The sequence below is a fragment of the Astatotilapia calliptera genome, chromosome 9, assembly GCF_964374335.1.
Source record: "Astatotilapia calliptera chromosome 9, fAstCal68.1, whole genome shotgun sequence".
Taxonomy (NCBI): Eukaryota; Metazoa; Chordata; class Actinopteri; order Cichliformes; family Cichlidae; genus Astatotilapia; species Astatotilapia calliptera.
This window is the reverse complement of record NC_137430.1, coordinates 10,345,020-10,363,049: the sequence shown is the minus strand read 5'-3', so window position 1 is coordinate 10,363,049 and position 18,030 is coordinate 10,345,020. Positions and strand designations below refer to the sequence as shown.

Below are 18,030 nucleotides of genomic sequence, written 5' to 3'. Positions count from 1 at the left end.
CGGGAGGAAACAACCCGGCAAAATAACACATGACAGCGAGATAAATTTATTGGATTGCCAGTCAGAGAAGTGTGATTCGTCACTCCAGTAAACACATCTCCACTGCTTTAGAGTCCAGTGTTGAGATGCTTAAATCACTCCATCTGACGCTTTGCATTGTGTTTGTCAGTGTAAGGCTGGGATGCAGCTGCTCAGCCATGGAAACCAATGAAGTTTGGACATCTGTAACAACAGCAGACTGCAGATATTGGTGACTTAAGTGCACTATGAGCCTTAGCATCAGCTGACTAGCTGTCATTTCCAATTACTTCCACTTTGTTATAATATCACTAACAGCTGACTATGGAATATTTAATAGCGAGGAAATTTCATGACTGGACTTGTTGCACTGGTGCATCCTATCACATTACCATGCTGGAATTCATTCAGTTCCTGAGAGCGACTCGTCCTTTCACACATGTTTGTAGAAGTAGTCTGCATGCCTAGGTGCTTGATTTAATACACCTGTGTCCATGGAAGTGATTGGAACACATTAATTGAATGATTTGGATGGGTTAGGGAATACTTTTGGCAACATAGTGTATGCCTGACCTTACAAACTCTATGATTATAACAGTCATTTTCACTGTTTTCAGAACACAAGTTATGGTTGGAGATATCATGACCGCCACCCCACCATACAGATGTTTTGGGAGGTATTTGATGAACTAACTGAAGAGCAGAGGAAAGATTTCCTTCGTAAGTACTTGCTGAAGCCTCCATTATGATATGTTACTGAAATCACACTGTATCATATAAAACATTAGATTTTTCTGCGCTTTACCAAGATACATTAGAGAGCAGCATTGTTCTGATTAATATACTGTAAAGCTGCTTCTAGCTGGTGGACTGAGCCGCCTCACCTTTCACCTGGCTCACGTCACACACCTGGAGAGACTCGACCTCCACCTGTGTTGCCTCACGCGAGATGATCTAGAGGCTCTGAGTCAGTTGCTACCAATCTCACACGCCGGACACTAATCGCATGCTCGCTGCAGCAGTCATGTGACTCGTTGTTTTTCAGTCCAGGTGCTGCCCTCTCTCACTGCACTGACCGAGCTTGATGTGTCATCCAATAAGGAAGTGGGAGGTGTGGTCCACCTGCTGGTCTCCGCCCTCCCTGCGACACAAATGAGGAGGCTGCCATTCAACAGCTGCTACATGAGCAACGAGTCCTTCACTGCTCTGGGTAACACACACACACACACACACACACACACACACACACACACACACACACACACACACACACACACACACTTGTTTATTTATAGAAGTTTTCCTTCAAGTCATTCTCCCTGAATACCTCTTCCACCCTCTAGCCTGAAATGGTGAAAACTTTGTGTTTATGCATCAGCCCTGGCGGTGTCCTATCTGCGCACGGTGGATATTTCCTGGTGTAAAGTGGTTGGCGGTCACTTGGCGCTCCTGCTGGATGCTCTGCAGCCATCAGTCGTCAGCGAGCTCCGTCTTTGCAGCTGCGAGCTCACCACTGATGACATGCAACATCTGGGTAACTAACACACAATGACATTATACTTTTTCTTTTTTGGTCTGTAGTGGATCATTAGGCTGCATAAATGTATATTAAGACAAGTAAAGCCTGAAGGAAATTGATATTTCTTTCATTTATTTCATGCTGCCAGCATCTGTAGCTGTCGTATAAAACAAAACAATGAAACTATTCGGTGTTATTTTTGTCTCCATCAGAAACATTGTGAACAAAACAGTAAAGTGAACAGGCATAAAGTGATCAGTTATCAATGGGTCCTCTTCCTCTGTGCAGCTGCCGTGTGCAGACGGGGCTGTCTCTCCTCACTCCGTGCACTGGATCTGTCCTACAACAGCTTGGTGGGAGACAACGGTTGGTGCAGTCTGTTTGCAGCAGGAGGTCTGGGCTCTCTGGAAGACGTGGATGTCAGTTTGCGACCTTCAACCTCTGCTCCGTGCTCAGCCTGGCTGCCCGCTCTGCTCCGAGCTCTGCCTCAAATTTCGGCGCTGGCTCGACTGGCCATGCAGAGGTGGACAGCTGACTGTCAGGAGAGAGAGCAGCTGAGGTACTGTCTGAAAAAGAGGAGCGTCCTGCTGGAAAGGGATCCAGATTTACAAGACACATCATCAGCATGTAAAGGGAACAGTCAGGAGAGCCTAGAAGAGAGTCAGCCTGAGGAGATTGGAGCGGACCGCACTGGAATTTACTGTCAAAGAGCGACCCACTTTGTTGCTTTATTATTATTTTTTTAAGTCTCTGTTACCACAAGAAGGTCAGTGTTGAGGTCAGCTGCATCACGTCTGATGTAAACTGTGTCACACGTGATGGTTTCAGGGAATACTGGGAACTTACAGAGTTAAGCACAGCTGGTGTGGGTTATCATATTTGTCGTCTCTCACCTTGGCTGCAGGGTCTGGGTCTTTCCAATGCAGCAGTCCTAACACTTGAGACACACATGCCGAGAAGTGGGGATACCTGGAAATGGACAAAGGCTTTCAGCAGAGTTTTAAAGCAGCTATTCAGGAAAAGAGCTGTGAATTATCTGCATACCTTGTTAGGTAATCAGCTATTTTGGGGTTCTTTAACAAATCAACCAAAAGGTCGACTGAGTATTTTCTCGTCAGAGTACCTTCACCGTTCACGATGATGTTGAGCACAAGCTGGAGCGTTTGATGGATGTTCTTTGCATCAAAGAGCTACGAGGAAATCCCAGAGAGTAGAGACAGGATATTATGTGAATCAGCATGAATGTTGTTTGTTGTTCAACAGATAAAAACAAGAAGAGAAAATAGAAACAAAGTAAAAAAGGAACAATTGTTTCTGCCGTTAAGAAAAAAAAATTGAGTCATGGCAGAGACCTGCAGAAGTCTTGAGTCTCATTTGATGACATTTTGTCAGATTGCCTTGTAATTTAAAAAAAACAAAACTGTTTTTTGAGCAAAAGTTCTCCAGGTTTTTTTGGAGTTCTTTCAAAGTTTTCTTATTTTTGGACGTTAGCTGCTTTTTCACTCTTTTTCAGTCCAGTCTGTGCATCTGAACATTTACAGAAAGATTTCTTTGTTTCGTCTTTAGACACTTTGTTAAACGCAGATCCCAGCAGAGTTCACCTACCTTCTCTCCAACCTTCTCAGGTTTTGTGGATATTATACATGGTTATGCTGAGAATATGTCGGCTACTTTCCACTGGAAATGCCTTTTGGTTAAACTGTCAGCGAGGAATTTGCACTGTTACATTTTTATATAACTTTAATGCAAAAAAAAACAGCTGCTTGTTTAAGTGAAAATACACTGATGGGGTTTTTTTCTATTCATGAACAGGAGTGTGATCAGTTTAATAAAAGAAAAAATAACCATAACCAAGATATGAGGGGAAATCTTGGACAAATACAAGCAGACTGGAGCAGCCAGCGTTCAAAACACCGACGTTCAAGGTAACAGAAGGTTCCCGAGCCACATCCACCCAGCTGGTTTCTGTGTTTCTTGTGTATTTGTGTACACTGTGACTTCATGGCTGTCTTGGGCTCCAGCTCTTGTTTTGGTGTCTCATTAATTTGATTTAATGTCCTGCTTAGTGATAACATCACTCTTGGCCTCCCTGCACTGGCTTCCAATTGAATTTAGGATTCATTTTCAAGTTCTTTTATTGGTTTTTAAATCTTTAAATGGTCTGGCACCTGCTGAAGCCCTATGTCCCCACTCGTTCGCTCCGGTCAGCTGAGCAGCTGTTGCTCTCAGTCCCCAAATCACGGCTGAAACTGAGAGGAGACCGAGCGTTCTCTATCGTGGCTCCTAAGCTTTGGAATAATCTTCCTCTTCACATTAGGCAATCGACATCAGTGCTGGTTTTTAAATCCAGATTGAAAAAGCATTTTTATTCACTGGCTTTTGACTCAGTGGTTGACTGACTTGTATTTTATTGTTTTTCGCTATGTTTATTATTGTATCGTATTTATTATTCTTATGGTATCTATTATGTTTCTATTGTTCAGCAGTTTGGTCAGCCTTGTGTGTTTTTAAAGTGCTATATAAATAAACAATGATGATGATGATGAACATAGTAACGTGTGTTGGGTTGCTCTGTCTTCAGACTCACTGTCAGACTGATTAGACAGTGAGTCTGAAGGTGAGAGTCCTCACTGCCCACGCCTGTCTTTGGGTCTGACCAACACCGTTTCCTGTGTGTCATTCCCCCCTCGCCTTCCCCCCATCCGTCCTGTCTGCACTGACCTCTCCAATAAAGACAAAAGGCCTCATTTTCTGAAACTCTTCCTATCCCATCACCTTGCGAAGAATCACTTCACCATGTTGATTAATAAGGACGGTGGGAATGGTTTGAAGTCTCGTCACAGAAAATGTGCCAAAGGCAAAGAATCTGAGCTTGAAATAAAATGAAATGAAAGATCAGCCCCACACAGGGGTTAAATTCAGATGGAAACTCTTATCACACAAAGAGAACAAGCGAATAAATATATCTGAGTGTGGCCCCTCGACTGTCACAGTGTAGCTGACATTTGATCTTATCATGTGTTAAAGCTATTTTAATTACTGAAGAGAACCAGTGTCAAACTCAGCCCAAGTATGGTTGTACGTTAATCCTTAAAGCAACAACGTTTTTAAAGTTGCAGCGTCATTTTTACACCACACCTAAAATCCCACTAATCGTCCGGGCTCTTCACCCTATGACCACACGCTGGGGTATCTAACACCACATGACCCAAATGGAAACTATGTCAGCTGAAAGAAACCCATCGAAATGTGCAACACTTAAAACTTTGCCTGATTGGAGCATGGCTTCAAATACAGCCCTGAAAACAGACAGGCGGTCGTTGGCATTTCGTTACAAAGTTTCCTTGTTCAAAACTTCTGCTTCATTATAGCAACCGAGTGACTGGGATCTACGAGCTGAGCTTGTGTAAGATGTCTGACACTGGAAGCCCAGGTGAGCGGCCATGAAACATGTTTAAAGAACGGCAGCTGTTTTATCATAATTCTGTGGAGAGCTTCATCCTAATGAGGGCTCATGTCCTGAGCAGGGATGCAGAGGAGGAGGAGGAAGGTCCTGGACACATCAGTGGCTTATGTGCGTGGAGAGGAGAACCTGGCCGGCTGGAGGCCCAGAGGAGATAGCCTCATCCTAGAGCACCAGTGGGAGCTGGAGAAGATGGAGCAGCTGCAGGAGGTGGGGCCTTAAAAGATTCATAAAGAAATAAATCTGTTTAATATCGTAGAGGGAAAAATGACTTTTCAACTCAAAGACCAAAGTGCTATTCTAAAAAGTTTTTTCTTAGAGTACAGACGTTACATGACTAACCTCCCCTCTTCTCCCCACCTCACATTCGCCCCCATCTTTCGTCCAGGTGGAAAAGACCCGTCACCTTCTGGGAGAGGCGGCTCCCGTGGGAACAGCTCCCACCACCAAGTCCCTGAGTGAGTCTCTGTCCCCCAGCGTGAGCTCCGGCACTCTGTCCACATCCACCTCCGTCTCCTCGCAGATCTCCAGCACCACCTTTGAAAGCGTGAGAAGGAGCTGGCCACCAAGGTGAGAAAAACGTGGGCTTAGTGGGCGTTCTTGTTGCTGCCTTCTTCCTTCTCTGCTCGGAGCTGATCGGTCTTGTTCCTGTTGTGTTGTAGTGCCTGCGCCTTCTGACACACACCTTCAATACTGAATACAAGCAGCTGGTGAACAGCATCAGTGACTGCAAGGTGAGAAATAATACAAAGAAATAAAAAAATAGCCTTTCTGTGTCACATCAGGGAGTTCCTATATTGACGTCTACCTCATCCTGCTGTTGTTTCACTTCAGCTTTCTCTCATCTCACCGATCGGACGTGATCCATCCGTGACGAGCTTCAGCAGTGCCACCCTCACCCCTTCCTCTACCTCCCCCTCTCTGTCGGACTCCCGCTGTGGCTCCATGGGCCAGAAGTAAACATATTTTTAGGAACATTGACCTCGATCTGCAAACGGTTATTGACAGGTTATCTATTTGATTCTAACTTGGTGTGATTTGTGTTAAAGGACCCCTGAGAACAGATCACGTGCCTCCAGTCCCTCCTGCTCAGACTGTGAAAACTTCCCGATGGTTCCCACTCTGGAGACCTCCTACCTTGCGCGGGCTGCAAAAGAACGAGTTCCTGAACTTGGTGCCTGATATTGAAGAAATGCGACCAGGGTGAGTAATGCCATATTAACCCAAATACTGTCACTATGACATGTGTCTCACAGACCAAATGTAAGTCGACACTCATGTTCTCTAGTTCAAGCAGAAATGATGTGGATCGATTCAAATTCCTGAGCCTGGATGATTTCAGCTGGAAACAAACCAACTCTGCTTCTTCCTCAGAAAAACAAGCGCTCTCTTAAAAAATAAATAAATGAATAAAATCTCTTCTTTTCAGATCTGTTGTGTCCAAGAAGGGTTTTCTAAGCTTCGTGGAGCCTCGCTCTAACTCATGGGGGAAGCATTTTGTGGTTGTTCGCCGGCCCTACGACTTCATCTACAACAGCGACCAGGACCCCGTGGAGCGAGGCGTCCTCAACCTCTCCACAGCACAGGTGGAATACAGCGAAGACCAGCAGGCCATGCTTAAGGTTTGAGGCAGGATAGAGAAAGGCTGGATGTAACACGTTTGTCTTTTAATGAGAATTCATTCAAATTGTTTTGGTGCACGTTGATTGATGAAATGGCAAATGGACTGGGATTTATCATTTGAATGAACATGAATATAATGTGATGTTTTCTTTTCAGACGCCCAACACATTTGCAGTGTGCACAAAACATGGAGGCATCCTCCTGCAGGCCACCAACGAGAACGACATGAACGACTGGCTGTACGCTTTTAATCCTCTGCTAGCAGGAACGATAAGGTACACACACACAGACACACACGCTCCTCTCACACCACAGTCAAACGTGCAGCTTCTGCACCCTTCAAAAACATTCCCTTCTTCTCACAACGTAAAAATCTCCCTGCAGATCTAAGCTGGCGAGGCGGCGCAGCCTTCCTCCAGCAACCCCGCTGCCAGCTCAGCTTTCCTCCTCTCTATTCCCTCCCCTCAGCTTTTTGTGTTTTTGTTTCGATGACAATGTTTGGGTCTAATCTTGTTCCGCTTAGTTGTCATTCCCAAACTCTCCTAACTAAGTAGCATGTTGTAGTAGTCTGCTTGTGTGTGCACGACTCTTTAGAAACTTTCCGTTTGCCCGTCATCTGTACAAAAAAAATGTCTCTATCAGTGCTATTTGTCTCCTGAAATGAGTTTCATTCTATTTTGGGGGTTTTTGCTGTTGGTTTTTTAATAAATTAACATGCTCGCATGATACCTGCAGCAGTCCTCAGGAGAAGACCAGGTTTGCTCAGTTTAAAACAAAAAAACAAAAATGAACCAAATCAGCCAGCTTACATTTGAAACCATGAAGGAAAAATCTACAGTTATCTCCAAGTGACGTGTTAGTTTATGCTCTGTGTTACGACCCGGCTCAGCGGACGTAACATAAACGAGCCCAGAGACTAGGGGGTTAGATAAAAAGAAAAACATAAGGTTTATTAACACAACTGAAAACCGTTAGTGAAACAACTCACTAGGCAATAGAGTGATTTTAAACAAACATAACAACTCCAGTAACACCAATAACACCAGTAGAACACTACTCATCTAAACATCTCACAGGAGGCAACTCAAAACAAAGGCTCAAATGGCAGCAGTGCAAAGGCAGGAGGGACCGTCTCCACAGTCTGTTCAAATCAACAAGTCCCTCCACGAATGAAGAATCCTCAGCCTTTTATCTTCTCAGGTGATTGCAGGCAGCTGTGTCATTGGTCTGTCGTACTCAAGGCTCCCTCAGCAGCCAATGGTGTGAGTGGTCTGGCACGCTCTGACCTGAATGAAGGTGGGGCGGGCATAGGTCCGGGCCAGCCAATCCCCCGTGAGTCCTGGAACACTTTGATTTCCATAGAGGAAGGCGGGGCCACCCCTCCCCTTAAAGTACCACCTATGTTGGGCAGAAGCAGACATTAAAGAGTGTGAACAAAAACAAAGAACAAACACAGCAAAACATGTTTACAAGCGGGACAGACCATCAGCTAAAACATTTTCAGACCCCTTCTTATGGTGAATACTTAAGTTGTATTCCTGCAACAACAGAGCCCAGCGCATAAGGCGCTGGTTATGATTAAACATGCGAGTAAGGAACACAAGTGGGTTGTGGTCGGTGTACACAACAAGAGGTAACATGCTGGACCCCAGGTATACGTGAAAGTGCTGAAGAGCCAACAACAAAGCCAGGGTCTCCTTTTCAATGGTGGAGTAGTTTAACTGATTTTTATTGAACTTGCGGGAAAAGTAACAAACGGGGTGGTTCAAACCCTGCAAGTCTTCTTGCAACAGCACTGCCCCAGCCCCGACAGCACTGGCATCAACCTCCAGTTTGAATGGTCGTGTCAAATCAGGTGCAGCTAACACAGGAGTGTGGCAGAGGAGGGCTTTCGCACTCTCAAAAGCATCTTGACACTCACTTGACCATATAAACTCAACTTTTGGGCTGAGTAGGTCAGTCAATGGCTTGACTACTGAGGAGAAATTTTTACAAAGGTTTCTGTAGTAGCCCACCATCCCTAGAAACCTACTCAACTCACGCCTGGTGGTAGGTGTGGGAAACTCTTTAATCACTGCCACTTTGGCATCTATGGGCCGGACCTGTCCACGTCCCACCTCCCTGCCTAAGTACATCACTATAGCTTTGGCAAACTCACACTTAGCTAAGTTGAGAGTCAGAGTAGCTTGAGCCAAACGGTGAAATACCTGCTGTAACGTTTCCAAATGATCTTGCCATGTTTCAGTATAAATTACTAGATCATCTACGTAGGCACTGCAGTTGGACAGGCCACGGAGGACTTTATTTACCAGCCTCTGGAAGGTGGCAGGAGCGTTACACATGCTGAAAGCCATGACTGCGTATTGTAGAAAATCATCAGGTGTAACAAAGGCAGAGATGTTAGAGGCACGTTCAGTTAAAGGGACCTGCCAGTAACCATTAAGAAGATCTAATTTAGTGACATACTGAGCAGTCCAATACTGTCCACACAATCCTCAACTCTTGGGAGAGGATGTGAGTCAGCCACAGTCACAGAGTTCACCTTCCGGAAGTCTGTAATAAAACGGGGCGAGCCATCTGGCTTAGATTCCACTATACAAGGCGAGCTCCAGGGGCTTTGACTGGGCTTCGCTAAGCCATGTTGCAGCAGATAGTCAGCCTCCTGTTTCATGAGCAAGCGCTTATGGGGGCTGGCTCGATAAGGATGCTGCTTAATAGGTTTAGCTCCCTGGACATCAATATCATGCTCTAGCACCGTGGTGCAAGTTGGCACATCCCCGAGTAAACAGGTGTATTCCTTAATCAAGACAGTAACACAGAGACAGAGGGGTCAGAGTCAGGAGCTGTGATAAGAGGCCTGGTGGTGCCGACCTTTTCAATAAAAGGTGATCATCATGTCTGGCGATTATACCTCAGCAGAGACTTTGTTTGGTGAATGAAACAGGTCAGAAATAATAGAAACAAACTTCAGAGTGACAGACGAGCAACCACACACAGCAGCGCCATCTTGTTACCAGTCAGGTGTGAAGAGCAGTTAGACCAAAGGTTCATTCAAGACTTTTTATGTGAAGGGAAGGATTTTAAACTGGATTCTGGATTTATCAGAAAATCAGTTCAGCTCGATCTGTTTCAGGATGGCTGAGTGGTCTAAGGTGCTGTGTTTAGTGCTCACTCTCCCCTGGAGGTGTGGGTTTGAATCCCACTCTTAGCAGTTTCTGCTTCATTGTCTTTCTCGGTGTTCACATCTCCTCATTCCTGAAATGGTCTGCTCACATTCACGTCCAGTCCAAAAAGGCTAGGCAAGCGCCTGTACCGTCTCCGACAACTCAGGAAGTTAGCAGGTTTTTCCAGTGGTCCTCAGAACTTTCTATTCAGGCGCTGTGGAGAGCATCCTCACACAGAACATCACTTCCTGGTGTGGGAATAACTGTGTCCAGGATTGAGAAGCAGAGTGATCCGTGCGTCAGAACGCTGCTGCGTTACAAATGCAAATACAGTATGATCCACAAATATAACTTCCCTACAGGACATTTACACCAGGAGATGTTGGTCCAGAGCATCTCAGATATTAAAGGACTGGTCCCATCCCAGTAACAAAATGTTTCGACTTCTGCAATCAGGCAGAAGGTTCCACACCATCGGGGCCAAAACAGACACTCGAGGAGGAGCTTCTCTCCTCAGGCCGTACGAGTCCTAAACCAGAACACGCCCCCACTCCCCTCATAGCATCAATAAGTGACTGAAACAGGACCTTATATCAATCTGTTCACACTACCCTGGTCGCATTACTGTTTACACTTCTCTGGTCACTCAGTTGAATTACTCTGTTTATATTACTCTGGTCACTTGTTTACTTGCACAGCTCTGTCAATACGTTGCTGTGCTAATATGGCACAAGACACTTTAACACTCCATTTGCACAAAGTACATTTTCAGATTTTTGATTTAAAATTTCCAGACTTTTAAAATCTATTTACTTATTGTATGTAATGTCTTTTTTTGTACAGTCAAAGGAGCAGTTCAGGAGACATTTCACTGTTTGTTTTGTAATTTAATGACTATGCATGTGACAAATAAAAAATCTTCAGTCTTGAACGTTATGCTCTCTCTTTCTAGGCCCTGCCAGTACTCTCGCTCCAGCATTTTGGATCAGCTGAAGGCTTTTGAGGGAGTTTTTATGACATCTGAAAATAGCAAATTACAGTTTCCCAGGACTTGCATGAACAGTTCAACAGCAAAGCCCCAAAAACCAAACAGGCTCATCAGGGATTTGAACCCAGGACCGCTTACACCCAAAGTGAAAAGGGAAAAGCTTCCTTAGGCATTTTCCAGGTCACAGCAGAGGTGTGCTTGCAGGCGGAGGAGGAGTGAGGTGCTGAGGCTGCTCCTGCTGCCCTCCAGCGAAGCCCAGGTGGCTGCTCTCAAACCTGCCCACAGCAAAGAGGAGCAGCTTCAATTACATGTTTCTTAGATTGTCACAAATAAGCTTTCGTTTAATTTTCAGATGATCACTTTTAATTTTAAATTAAGAACCAATTTAGGTGGGTTATTTAGAGCTTCCAATGAGGTGCATGTGTTTAGATCATGGCGGACAAAAAAAGAGTACCTGAAGAAAAACCCTGCAACATGGAGCATGCACCCACCTGCAATCAACACAGTGGCATGAGCATATAGTCATACAGATGAGCATGACAGCGTCAAGCTTCATAACCAGAAACCTTACACCACAAATTAAGTCACATTTTGACCCTAAAATCTGAATTTTGCAGTTAAAATCATCACATAATTTTCATCTGTAATATTTTATTTCACTTGGTACATAAGTTACATGTGTGCATAATGCACTGAAAGAGATTCCTTCGTGGTACTGAAGTACTAATGTTTACTGATGTTTATTTTTGGCCCTTTTGTGTATCAGTAAAACTGATGTGCGTTCTTCCACATGCATATTGTTAAAGTCGTGTGAGAGAGTTACACATTTATAATATATGATACATAACTGTGTATTGTAGTAGTTCTGTGTACAAGTTTGAATTGAATTCTCTTATTTAATCTAAAATAAAACTCTGTGTTATCTTGAATAACAAATAATTACCTTAGAAAAACTTTTTGGAGAATTTAAATGGTAAACAATAAGAACAAGGCCAACAACATCCTTCATATCAGATCTGTTAGCTGTCCCTGTATGAGGGACTATGGGAACATGTGTGCAGCTGCAGAGATTCTTTCAAATGGAGCCTAAACAGCATGTGGCAGCTGAGAGGCTCTATAGACAACACGTGGGCTTGTCCAGGATTTGAACCCGGGACCTCTCACACCCAAAGTGAGAATCATACCCCTAGACCAACGAGCCACACAAACAGTCCAGCAAGTCTTTTTTTCACAAAGTCACACATCAGAGCAACTAGATGAAGAAGAATGTGTGAAAGATTGTCTTGAACGCTCAGAGAATCATCTGTTTGTGTGCTTGATTCTAGATTTTATTCTAGGATTAATTCAGTAGAGATTTATTGGACATACTATAAGGACACATTCTATTTAACTTGAATTCTCAACAACAACAATGAGGGCTGGCCCTAAATAAATAAAGTTAAAATAAATCATATCACACTAACTGCTCTGTGTGTACTTTTTAAAAGAATCTTCTATCATTTGAATATAGCAGACATGCTTTATAAAAGCCTAGTATATATTATTTTCTTTCTTCCCTTAAACTGAAAGAATTACAAGTATGTAACTAGTATAGCAAGTTGAGAGTCATACTGTACCAAAAGAAAACAAACCTCTTCTGCCAAAGAGGAGGAGTGTAGAGATTAGAATATTATTTTACTGTTACTATTCATAACATTATCATTACTGTTGCATTACGTATCATTTATCATTATCATTTCATTAGAGCATTTATTGAAACTGTTGATGTTACATTAAAGTTTGTATTTCAGGTGTGAGCATAATTACATAATAATCTTTCATTGCAGGTGCAACTGTAACCATGTTATCCATATTGCATTTTGTGCTAATTAAAGAGTTGAAGCTCGGTCAAGTTAATTAATGGTCTGAAGCTTCGGTCAGCGCGACGTCTGGCCGATCAATAGGAAGTTAAGGTGACCTGGAGCCATGAAAGAATTGCATACATGCTTACAATACAATACACTACATATAACCTGTAAACAGAATAGAGGCCTGTGTGTGTTCAGCAGCCTGCTGCATTGGAGTTTGCCTAGTAACAGATGACTCGAACGGAGTCAGGAAGTATACTTCTAAGATGTCTTTGTTTGTCGAGTGAGGTCATGCACTGAGGTCAAGACACATAGTCTGCCTGAACACACATACACAGTATATAGACTTGTTTTGCTCGAAACTGCAAAGTTGTTTTACCTGCATACGTGACAGTTTAGTTCCACAAATAAGTGAAGTGCAGTAAGTGAAATAACAGGAAGCATCTGGCGGTGGCGGAGGAACAGAGGAAGGAACTGTTCTTTTTTAGAATATGTCCAAGGTCGGAATTACTGGAACTGATGCATGTTTCTTATCTGCTTTGACGCATGATGCTTGTCATCGACTATGTTATATATATGACTGCTCGTTTACTGTTCTGGGGAGATCGAGGCTGATGTTTTGCAGAGCTCATCTTTCCCACACACGTGTGTGCTTTAATAAAATCATTGTTTTGACGCACAATGGACCTCCAGTCATTTGTCTCTTACCTCAAATACGAAATCAGGACACTTCTTAAACACTAATAAAAATATATAACATAATTCACAATCCACTTATGACACGTTTTATGAAGTGTCAAACTGAAAGAAAAGCGTGTTTTGTCATGGTATGTCATAACAATAGCTGATGGGCTTCTATTCCTATAAAGCAGACTAGACAAACAGAAACCATCTGTCACGGTCCCCGTGTCTCTCTGGTTGGCCCACGCTCGCTACAGGTTTTGTTGTTGTTAGTTTTGGTTTTTTTGTCTCTCCTCCTCCTCTCTGCCTGGGTGGAGCTCATTACGGGCTCTCACTCTTGGCCCACGCACCCCTGTGGATGGTGTCCACCTGCGGCTGATCCGGCTGATTTCCCCAGCTGCTATTTAAGGCAGTGGCACAGAGCAGCTCACCGCTGGAACGTCGAACCACCTGAGTTCGTGCTCGCGGCATATTCAAAGAAGGATCGCTTACACGTGTTTTATGTTGTGGAACTAACCTTGACCTTCTGTCTGTAGATTCTGGACCGAATTACCGGACCTGTCCAAGTGGGGCAGTGTGTGGAGTGTTGGAGCGAGTGCGGCTGAAGAGGAGTGCGTGTGTGCGGAGGAACGGTGGCGGTGACTGAGTGGAAGAGGAAGCGTGTGTGTGGATTCCCCCCCCCCCCCCCCTTCTCTCCCTGGAGCCCTGGACCCCCTCCCAACTCACTGTACATATATTTTGCACTAAGGTGATCCCTATTGTAAATAAATCCCCTTTTTGTTTCGTTGAAAGAACTGTCTGCGCGTGGGTCCGTTCAGTAGCCATGACACCATCCATCCATCCATTCGCTTCAGCTTATCCTGTTCAGAGTCGCGGGGGCGCTGGAGCCTATCCCAGCTATCATAGGGTGAGAGGCGGGGTACACCCTGGACAGAAACACTTTGTTGAAAACAAAAGTGAAAGGGCGACTCACATCTGACTGTGTTCCCTGTGGGTTGAGTCACTTTGTATATAAAGCATTTGCAGCATTTTTAAAAATCTATTGTTCCAAATTTCTCTGTTTTCTCAACTTTTTCTCAAGCTGAGCACTTGGTCCACTTTTACAAGCGATGGCAGCAGCAGCAGCCTTTTCCAGAGGTTTTAGTTTTAGTTTTATGCGCAATAAACATTCATTGTGTCATTTATTAATTCATCCTTTTTTTATTTTCACTTTTTAAAAATCCACTACATGTTGTGTTGTGTTTAGTTGTGTTTAGTGCCGATGTGGGACAGTTTCCAATTCCATTGTACTATTGTACCAAATATGAATGTGCAATGACAATAACGAGTTATTCTTATCTTATCTTATCTTATATCTGATCTCAGATGCACTCCCTGATGTACCCACAGTGTCTGTGCATTTAGGATACACAGACAGCTAGTATAAATCCATGCACGCACATGCATATTCTGAATATAGTCTCTGTTTCGTTTTGTTCACTGTGGAAGGTCTTTCAAGGTCACAGTAGTTCATGTAAAAGAAGCTGATATTTTCATGTAAGCAGAACGTGACTTTTTGGAATTCAAATGAAAGAGGTGCTTTGACTCAAAACATATTGCAGGCAGATTTTCATGCAACATCTCTTAAACTTAGAAAGTTCTCTTTGTACATTTCTTTACAAATCTTTATTTCCTTAAATCCTTATTGATACTTTCTCATGTGTTTCAGAAACTTTGATGGCAGCGGCACAGTTGACCATGAGTGGTGTCACAACTACCGAAGGCTTAGTTAGGATTTTGCTGTGTCTGCTCCATCTTTCAAGTTCACTGATAAACAAGGGCGAACTGGTAAACTGACTGTTAACTTTCTTTTTGTTGTTGTTGTTTTAATAAAGAATGTAACTTTTAATTAACCACCTTTACCATTAAATCATGACCGTCCGATCACTGGTTAAGCTTTTCTCCTTACTTTTAAAATGCTCATTTTGTCCCAGTTACATGTTTCGCACGCATGTTTGTTGACGTTCTTTCTGGTTTTGCAGGAGGAGCTGAAAGGAAACGTTGAAAAATTACAAAAGGAAACAGCAAGAAGGAAGGTGAGTCTGTCAATGACATGGATGTTGACAGACTCCAAACAGAAAAACATGCTTTGCTATGACAACTAAAACAAAAAACAATTTCCCATCATACAAAAGTCTGTTTGCACTCTTTACACTACATACTTTTGTATATTTTGTTACATTAATTTGGTTTATTTTTGTCCTCCAGGCTGAAAATAATTTAGACAAAGCCTATGTTCCTGCTGTCCTTGATGATGTTAAACGTCTCATGGATCCTTTGTACGAACTTTTGAAGTCAGTGAAACGTTTTACATCACTGCTTACACCAGTGCTGGATTTAATGGATGACCTACAGACTTTCGTGGGAGCCGGCAAGGAGTACATGAATAAGTACTTTGAGACAACAGCTGCAGAAATCAATCACAATGAAGAGAACCTACGCAGAGTTATGGCAACACTAACACAACTAGAAAAGAATAAAGATGAACTGTAGCATATTAGTCAGCGTCTGTCTCTGGTAAATGTTCTGTGAAACATCTCTTTCATACTGCGCTGCTTCTAAATCAAAGCTAACTGTACACTTGATTTATAAACTTTGATGAGAAAAAAATCTTTTCTTTCTTTCTTTCTTTTCTTTGTTATATCAGGTCTAATGCGAACACAAAACACAAAGCTGAGATTTTCTCTGTTTAGAAATCACATTAAATCTGACAGTTGTTAATGATTCATATGTAGAAACACTTTCATGTGAATAAAAACATTCAAACTGTTATTATTGCAAATTGTGACGTTTGTAAGAATAGAAGCGGTGGCTGATTGTTCTCTAGTGTTTGTGTGTGGATCAGTGTTGTTCAAGTTACTTGGAAAAAAGTAATTAGTTACTTATTACTGATTACTTCTCAAAAAATGTTATATCGTTACATTACTGATTACTTAATTTCAAAAGTAATTATTTACTTATTACTTAGTTACTTTTTGGTACACACCTGAATACTTAATAAAGCAATAGACCTTTCAGCCCAGTTCGATTTTTATGCATAATCCATCATATAAAAATTCAGTCAAATGGAAAAGTCTCTTTTTAAAAATTGTTTTATTATTTTTAATCTCTTAATTTTAGGGAAATCGCATCAAGCAAAAATGTAATTCTATACAACAGTTTTTAAAAAAAAACTATGTGAAAAAATCTATTTTCACCTGTTTAGCAGGAGTGGGGCCGGTGGTCATATCAGTGGGGGATCTGGTGGTTTCTCTGTGAATTTCCGTTCCCATGGTAGCGTGCTAGGTGCTTGTTCAGATTTGAAGTGTAATTTTTCGCAGAGTGTACAACGGACGCTAATGTTTTTGCCACTTTTTACAGAATAACACTTGAAGTAATATAAGTACTTCCACGCTTTTAACGCTGCATGGTCGTACTCTCTCCTGCACTCCATATTACCCATTGTTGATCTACGCACGTCTGCTGTTGCCACGTATATGAACACGCATGATCAGCACAGCGCACCAGGTAGAATCCAGTTTTCAGGCCCCTCTTCTGTGGAATCAGCTTCCAGTTTGGATTCAGGAGACAGACACTATCGCTACTGTTAGGTCTGCACTCGCAGGCGCCACTAGTTCAGAGATTTATCACCATGAACGAATCAAGACGATCAGAGCTCGATCGGTTTTAAACTTGCAAGGGAAGTGTCGGATCAGGATCTTGGAGCTACAAGCTCCTCACATGATCCCAGACAACTCCAAAAATCCAGCGTCCCCAAGCAGGCTTTTATTCAGTGACAATAGTTACACAAACACCCATGGTAAAACCCTATTGTAATAATTTGTGATAAATAAAAGTAGAGTCTGGGGAATATTTGATGAAAGCTTATTGTGATTAATGCTGGGGTGAATTTCAAAGTTGATGTGACGTCTGTTTGAAGTTGGTGTGTTATGTGTGTGAATGTGTTACATCAGCCAAGAAACGAGATTAGATTAGGACATTTGGATAGGGGATTTTATTCCCACATTGATTAGCAGGGTTGGACTCGGGCACCAGATAATTTAACTGTGGAATCGACAGTGGTGCTTTTAAATTTATTTAAATTATTTAGGACGGGGACGGTAATCCCTAGGAGCGCGGTTGCTCAGCGTGTGGCATCGACTCCTGATCACAGATGCGTGGTCAGGCCTGGCGGCGTCCAGTTAGCCCGAGTGGCGCCCACGGGACTTCGGGAACCCATTAAAAACCAAGTGGTCAAGGACCACTTCTTTACCGTGCTGTTTGAGTAAAGAGCGGGCCTCAGGCGTGACCATTTCAACGTGGCTGTTGAAATGGTCACGCCTTCATGGAAGACATCCTGCATCGTCCCGGTCCCCAAAAAGAACCAGCCCAATGAGCTGAATGACTTCCGACCGGTGGCACTGACGTCACATCTTATGAAGACTCTAGAGCGGCTCTTCCTCAACCTCCTCCGACCACAGGTACAACATGCCCAGGACCCACTACAGTTTGCATACAAGGCGGGTGTCGGAGTGGAGGATGCCATCCTGTACCTCCTACACAGAGCCCACTCACACCTGGATGGGGGAAAAGGCATGGTCAGGATCCTGTTTCTTGACTTTTCCAGTGCCTTTAATACCATCCGGCCCTGTATGCTTCAGGAAAAACTGAACAGGATGGAGGTGGACCCCTGCCTGGTGGCTTGGATC

The 18,030-nt window shown here is 43.2% G+C and overlaps 3 protein-coding genes across 7 annotated transcripts; 2 read left to right on the top strand and 1 right to left on the bottom strand.

The window, feature by feature from the left end:
* The first annotated feature begins 109 nt into the window (after positions 1–109).
* Positions 110–4,080, top strand: LOC145431067 (leucine-rich repeat-containing protein 31-like). 5 transcript variants are annotated; one of them, XM_080306393.1, is made up of 5 exons: positions 110–250; positions 636–738; positions 1,064–1,228; positions 1,397–1,552; positions 1,826–4,080. In XM_080306393.1, the coding sequence occupies exons 2-5, from the start codon at positions 684–686 to the stop codon at positions 2,281–2,283; spliced, it is 834 nt and encodes a 277-aa protein (XP_080162519.1). In that variant the 5' UTR covers positions 110–250; positions 636–683; the 3' UTR covers positions 2,284–4,080. The 5 variants fall into 5 exon arrangements, with proteins under 5 accessions (XP_080162519.1, XP_080162520.1, XP_080162522.1 ...); XM_080306394.1 differs by having other exon boundaries at positions 221–738; positions 1,826–2,303; positions 2,442–4,080; XM_080306396.1 differs by having other exon boundaries at positions 221–738; positions 1,120–1,228.
* On the bottom strand, positions 1,648–5,068 carry LOC145431070 (protein CIP2A-like). Its single transcript, XM_080306401.1, has 4 exons — positions 4,125–5,068; positions 2,582–2,727; positions 2,431–2,506; positions 1,648–2,072 (listed from the first exon to the last, which is right to left on the bottom strand). The coding sequence occupies exons 1-4, from the start codon at positions 4,215–4,217 to the stop codon at positions 2,025–2,027; spliced, it is 363 nt and encodes a 120-aa protein (XP_080162527.1). The 5' UTR covers positions 4,218–5,068; the 3' UTR covers positions 1,648–2,024.
* Positions 2,058–14,816, top strand: LOC145431068 (kinesin-like protein KIF1B). Its single transcript, XM_080306397.1, has 12 exons — positions 2,058–2,589; positions 3,350–3,462; positions 4,909–4,970; positions 5,065–5,210; positions 5,389–5,570; positions 5,663–5,956; positions 6,050–6,203; positions 6,430–6,622; positions 6,780–6,898; positions 10,740–13,757; positions 13,840–13,965; positions 14,096–14,816. The coding sequence occupies exons 2-6, from the start codon at positions 3,395–3,397 to the stop codon at positions 5,676–5,678; spliced, it is 474 nt and encodes a 157-aa protein (XP_080162523.1). The 5' UTR covers positions 2,058–2,589; positions 3,350–3,394; the 3' UTR covers positions 5,679–5,956; positions 6,050–6,203; positions 6,430–6,622; positions 6,780–6,898; positions 10,740–13,757; positions 13,840–13,965; positions 14,096–14,816.
* The last annotated feature ends 3,214 nt before the right edge of the window (positions 14,817–18,030 follow it).

What these genes read in the sequence shown, in the direction of transcription:
- LOC145431068 (XM_080306397.1), top strand. Translation starts at nt 3,395, where the DNA reads ATGAGGGGAAATCTTGGACAAATACAAGCAGACTGGAGCAGCCAGCGT. An exon ending in GTCTGACACTGGAAGCCCAG is followed by an intron (nt 4,971 to 5,064) that starts GTGAGCGGCCAT and finishes TGTCCTGAGCAG; the next exon opens with GGATGCAGAGGAGGAGGAGG. An exon ending in AGATGGAGCAGCTGCAGGAG is followed by an intron (nt 5,211 to 5,388) that starts GTGGGGCCTTAA and finishes TCTTTCGTCCAG; the next exon opens with GTGGAAAAGACCCGTCACCT.
- LOC145431070 (XM_080306401.1), bottom strand. Translation starts at nt 4,217, where the DNA reads ATGACACACAGGAAACGGTGTTGGTCAGACCCAAAGACAGGCGTGGGC. An exon ending in ACTGTCTAATCAGTCTGACA is followed by an intron (nt 2,728 to 4,124) that starts GTGAGTCTGAAG and finishes ATTTCCTCGTAG; the next exon opens with CTCTTTGATGCAAAGAACAT. An exon ending in ATAGCTGATTACCTAACAAG is followed by an intron (nt 2,507 to 2,581) that starts GTATGCAGATAA and finishes GTCCATTTCCAG; the next exon opens with GTATCCCCACTTCTCGGCAT.
- LOC145431067 (XM_080306393.1), top strand. Translation starts at nt 684, where the DNA reads ATGTTTTGGGAGGTATTTGATGAACTAACTGAAGAGCAGAGGAAAGAT. An exon ending in GCAGAGGAAAGATTTCCTTC is followed by an intron (nt 739 to 1,063) that starts GTAAGTACTTGC and finishes GTTGTTTTTCAG; the next exon opens with TCCAGGTGCTGCCCTCTCTC. An exon ending in CGAGTCCTTCACTGCTCTGG is followed by an intron (nt 1,229 to 1,396) that starts GTAACACACACA and finishes TTTATGCATCAG; the next exon opens with CCCTGGCGGTGTCCTATCTG.